We start from the raw sequence: 1,138 nt of genomic DNA on the forward strand, positions 1-1,138 counted from the left end.
AAAAAAAAAAAAAAGAACTTCTGACCTCAAGCAATCCACCTGGACAGGCGCCTCCTAATTCAGACCTGGTTACTGCCAGATTTGTGGGGGCTTCTCCTCCCAGCCATCACCCAACCCCCACCTTGGTACTCTCACAGTTGACCCTTCCCCAGCTGACCTTCTGCCTTCTGGACTGCACTGGGAGATTGGGACAGACCAGAGTCTAGCCCTGTGGCCCTCAGGCCAGAATAGTTGTCACAGACTTTGCTCTGGGCCTTTATTGCCTAGTAGATAAAGTAGGAGATGGGGGCAGTGATTAAGAGAAGACTGGGAGTGGAGAATCCCTGGCCACCCTCCTGTCTTTCCATTCCAGGGCAATCCGGGGGCAGGGGCAGGGGCAGGGCCTGGGGAGGGAGAGCATGGATCCTACCGCCGACGTGTCATCAAGGCTCTGGTACAGCGCTACATAGAGACTGCCCGGCGTGAGTTCGAAGAGACCCGTAGGAAAGGTCAGTTGTCCACCTGTTAAGTCCTCCTGATTCCTGTTCCTTGGTCAACTGAGATAAATGTTCAACCACAGACTCACGCCCTCATTCAGCTTGCATTTATTGAATATGTGGCCCTATCCCACTCTGCTCTTCGAAGGGCAAACTGCCCAATATGGCTCCTTGTACTTAGTCACCCTGTGACCCATATAGGCATTCATTCCACTCATTTCATTTAATCAATCACTCATTCCTGCCTTCATTTTTGTGTTCATTTATTCTCTCATTCTCTCCTTACTTTTCACTCACTCACTTAATTCATTATTCATTCATTCACTTGTTCACCTATGTATTCACTTATTTCGTTGACATTCATTGCTATGGCCTCCTTTGTTCCAGGCCCTGTCTTAGAAGAAGCGGGAATTGAATAGAGCAGGGACACATAGGAAGATTCAGTTTGTGGAGGAAGAAAAACTATCATATGTAATAGGCAGAAAATATTTGTCTGGGAGCAGTGGCTAGTGTCTGTAATCCCAGCACTTTGGAAGGCTGAGTTGGGAGGATCACTTGAATCCAGGAGTTCAAAGCTACAGCTTTGGGCTCGGCGCCTGTGGCTCAACCGGCTAAGGCGCCAGCCACATACACCTAAGGTGGCGGGTTCGAATCCCCAGCCT

General features: G+C 49.4%; 1 protein-coding gene across 1 annotated transcript in view; it reads left to right on the forward strand.

Moving 5' to 3' along the window:
* Positions 1 to 1,138, forward strand: part of LOC100952222 (short transient receptor potential channel 2-like) — a 52,604-nt gene that overhangs the window by 49,961 nt on the left and 1,505 nt on the right. Inside the window, exon 19 of the mRNA XM_023514071.1 lies at positions 353 to 488. Coding sequence (XP_023369839.1) covers positions 353 to 488 — 136 coding nt within the window. The remainder of the gene's footprint in view (positions 1 to 352; positions 489 to 1,138) is intronic.

Source organism: Otolemur garnettii, unplaced genomic scaffold (genome assembly GCF_000181295.1).
Source record: "Otolemur garnettii isolate 467f Iridium unplaced genomic scaffold, OtoGar3 scaffold00001, whole genome shotgun sequence".
Classification (NCBI taxonomy): domain Eukaryota; kingdom Metazoa; phylum Chordata; class Mammalia; order Primates; family Galagidae; genus Otolemur; species Otolemur garnettii.